The 3,733-nt window shown below is 43.0% G+C and overlaps 1 protein-coding gene across 4 annotated transcripts in view; it reads right to left on the reverse strand.

Moving 5' to 3' along the window:
- The window catches only part of PTK2 (protein tyrosine kinase 2), a 233,240-nt gene that overhangs the window by 71,230 nt on the left and 158,277 nt on the right, over window positions 1-3,733 (reverse strand). For all 4 annotated transcript variants that reach the window (XM_035888979.1, XM_035888978.1, XM_035888980.1 and 1 more), the window contains one exon: window positions 917-947. In XM_035888979.1, the coding sequence (XP_035744872.1) occupies window positions 917-947 (31 nt within the window). The remainder of the gene's footprint in view (window positions 1-916; window positions 948-3,733) is intronic.

Here is a 3,733-nt window from a genome sequence, read left to right on the forward strand (position 1 = left end):
ATGGACTACCAACTCCAACAACGTAAGAAGCATTCTTAGTTCAAACAGAGGTAAATTAGAAATCTTTTCTTATTTACCTTAAAGCTTGGGAAGGAGAAAAATGCAGGGAGGTATCTTAGCATAACTTATTTAAGAATTACGAGATGCAGACAGCACGTCTCAGTGTACCTTGGATACAGTATCACTATAAGACTAGCCAGAGAAAAAAATGCAACTCTATTTGCCTGACACAAATGAGCATTTTCTACAAATCCATAGTCACTATCGGAGAAAAATTTTTCCACATTGCTGTATTTAAAAACAGATTAAAAAGTACTTGCTTTGTAAATGATATTCTTTATTACATTGAACCTTGAGATCCCAACTTAGACTGGGCCCATTACGGAAATTTTATTACCAAAAGGTGACATGATAGATTTAGGATAGGAGAAAAAAAAAATATTTTCAGTATTTAATATAAGCAGAAAAGGGGACAAATAGGAAAAACGAGAGCATAGACTAACTCACAGATTGAAACCGAAATTCAAAAACTGTTTAGCACCACTCCTGTAATTAAATTTACTCATGGACTCAAAATAAATAGCCTGAATCCCAGTCAAGTCTTTTTCAAAACAACTTTTGTTACTGTCAAATATGGTCGATGCATCATGCACTTTTTTCCTCAGATTTTATTTCTGGTATCTTTATAGTTTAATGCTGCTGTCAGTCATTTATGCCCCATGGTCCCAAATGACCGTCCGCTATTTGTCCTAGAATCCAAAAGCAACAATAAAAATTAAGCACATATAGAAAGTCCTCAAGCGTCATTTAAGCAAAGCTTTTTTCAAAACTTTTTGATAGAAAGTCCTCGTCATTTAAGCAAAGCTTTTTTCAAAACTTTTTTTTCATATATATGAAAAGAAAGCATAAAACTTACTTGGGTATTGACGGTAAAGCTCTTTCGCCTTCTGTGTAAACAAGAAGAAAACAGGATTAAAATTCTTTCAAGCTTCCAAATAATCTCTCTCAATGTGCAATATATACATGTCTAAAACAATAATCACCACAATCTCTCAGGGAAACTTCTCTTGATTCAAAAGACTGTTATATACATATATTAAGAGCAGCGTATCAATACCACTCCCTCTAACCGCTGATACAGACCTTTTGGCAAAACTTTTATCTGTGAGAACAACATGTACAGAATACAAAAGTTTTTTTTTATTCTTAACAAGTAACTCTGATAAATCACCTACAGAAAGTATGACAGTATCTCATCTCTCTAGTAAGAAATGCTTTTATCTCTAAGATGTGTTAAGGGCTAACATAGAAATAAAACAACTGAAGCCAAGTTGGACTTCCAAGCAAGACAACCAAAATAAATCACTAAAGCACGTAACATATCATAGTGATTTCACATTTGGTTGAGATTATACCACAGTAATGCTTAGTAGCCAAAGATGAAGTTAGCTTTTGTAAACTATTTTCAAATCCTTGCCAGTCTTTCTTTGATAATGCCATTGTGTAAGAAAAGCTTGGCTGTACATAATCAAGCTTCTTTTTTTTCCCTATTGGATTTGATGGGACACTTGGTATCCATGTGGGGAAGGATGACAGGGAAGTTACTAATCCTTTAGCAAAACACCAATGATTTACAGTAGATCAAAGTATGAAGGGAAGGGAAGTGGGCAATTAAAATGGGTATCACTCTCTAGATCACTGTAGTACTGATAGACACACCTGAAAAAAAAATGGAAGAGCCACACTTTTAGAAAATGGTGATACATGCTGATTAAACAAAAATCATATAAACTCTGGTTTGTTCTTATTCTACGTTAAAAAAAAAAATCTTAAATTTCCAGACCTTAGAAAAGAAAACAAGAGTTTTTTGCCTTTGTGTATTACAGGACTGAGCAGAAAAATGCCTAATACCCAGATGCCATGCTCAACATGGCAAACTTCAGTTATTTCGTTACAATTTTTTTGCTGTCTAAAGGTAGAACAACATAGTTTAGCTCACCAACCTAGGTCTGTTTATTCCAAACAATGTTTAAGTCATAAATGATGCTAACAGTATGACCTGTTAAGTTCACCAAGATCCATTTTCCGTTCCCCATGGTTTTGCTGTACTTTCACCGACCAGGTCTTTTGCTGCTGTGCTAAATTTCTGCTGCAGGCTGGCTGGCTTTTAGGGGACTGATCAGATCTTTTAATGTTAAGAAAAGCAAAAGACCCCTTTGGAAATCGCCCAGGCCTCTATAGTTTTGAGCAGGGATGCACAATAATTTGCCGTGAGATGGGTGTTGTATCAGGATGTTTCCTTTCTCCATCTCAATGGAAGTCTGCCCAATATTAGTCAAGCTATGAGGCTTTTTTGGGGGAAAAAAACCCCACTGCAGCACAGGCATGCTCAGCAGAGCTCTTACACAGCCTCAAAGCTAAATTCCTCCTTAGTGAGGAGACTCCAGCACTGGACTTGGGCTGCACATGCTCCAAATCAAGCCCAGGGCTACAAAGTCAGTTCTTTCCCAATGGGTTTGGACACAGGAATACAATGAGACAGGCTCAATCGTACTTAAAGGTGCTGAAGAACAAGTGGGTTGACCTTAAACACCGAAAGGGTGGGAGAGCTGCACCTCAGGTTCTGATGGGGGGGTGTTGAAAAGGAAGATGAAGGAAAGAAGGGAAACAAAAAGCTGTGGTTTGGGAGATGACCTAGAGCAGTTCGACAAAGTGACTAGAGCAAGCACCTGAAACTGGAGGGCAAAGGAAGGTATCAAGATTATACAAGAAGCATGAGGTGGTTGAGAAACCACCATTGAGGCGAAGGGTTCTGGAGCGGGGGATCGCGCCGAGGGACCCTTTCTGAAGCGGCAAAACTGCGGAGGCAAAAGGCGAAGAAGCGCAGGGAGAGAGAGGGGACCCCAACCCCCCCCCCGTCCCAGGGTGTGAAAGGGCGGGCTCCTGACGAGCGGCAGCTCTGACTCAGCAGGGGCGGAGTCAGGGGTGACAGTGGCCTGACCCTCCTGATGTATAAAAGCAGCCCCCAGGGAGCGCGAGCCACCCGGAGCGTGGCAAACAGGACGGGCAAACAGGGCCTGGCGCGTCAGAAGGATGTGACGCGGCCGTTTGCGCAGGCAGTTCTCCTCTCCTGGCTTGGAGGGTCACTCGATTAGCCCCCATAGAGGGGCAAAGCAATGGTTTCCACTCGTCTGAAAGCCATTGCCAGAAGGAATGTGGTGACCTAGACAGAGTCCCCACCTAAACAGAAACATGTGGCTGTCCAGGCCGCTGGCTGTAAGGAGTGCCTCAGCCTGTCAGCTATGGTCAGCGGTACTGGAGAATGGTAAGGACAGTGGCTGTCTCAGGTGTGAGCAGGTGGATGACCTGCTCTGCCTGGTAGCAGAGCTGAAAGAGGAGGTAGAAAGATTAAGGAGCATTAGAGAATGCGAGATGGAGATAGACTGGTGGAGTCGCACCCTACCATCTCTCAGGCCAAAGCAACAGAGGCTCCACAAGAGGCAGAGGATCCCCTGTCCTCTTGCCAGCAGGCAGAAGCTAGGGACCCAAGTGACGGTGGGGAATGGGAAAAGGTCTCTGCTCGGGGCAGGAGGAGAACCCCCTCCCGGGATTCCTCGCCTTCCCAGCTGCCCTTGCGTAACAGATGTGCGGCCCTGGAAGTCGAGGGCCAGGCAACTGAGGATGTGGATGAAGGCCCACCCAGGGGGTTGGCTAGGGAGAGAAGGCCACCCCT

This window comes from Egretta garzetta, unplaced genomic scaffold (genome assembly GCF_000687185.1).
Source record: "Egretta garzetta isolate BGI_Z169 unplaced genomic scaffold, ASM68718v1 scaffold441, whole genome shotgun sequence".
Classification (NCBI taxonomy): Eukaryota; Metazoa; Chordata; class Aves; order Pelecaniformes; family Ardeidae; genus Egretta; species Egretta garzetta.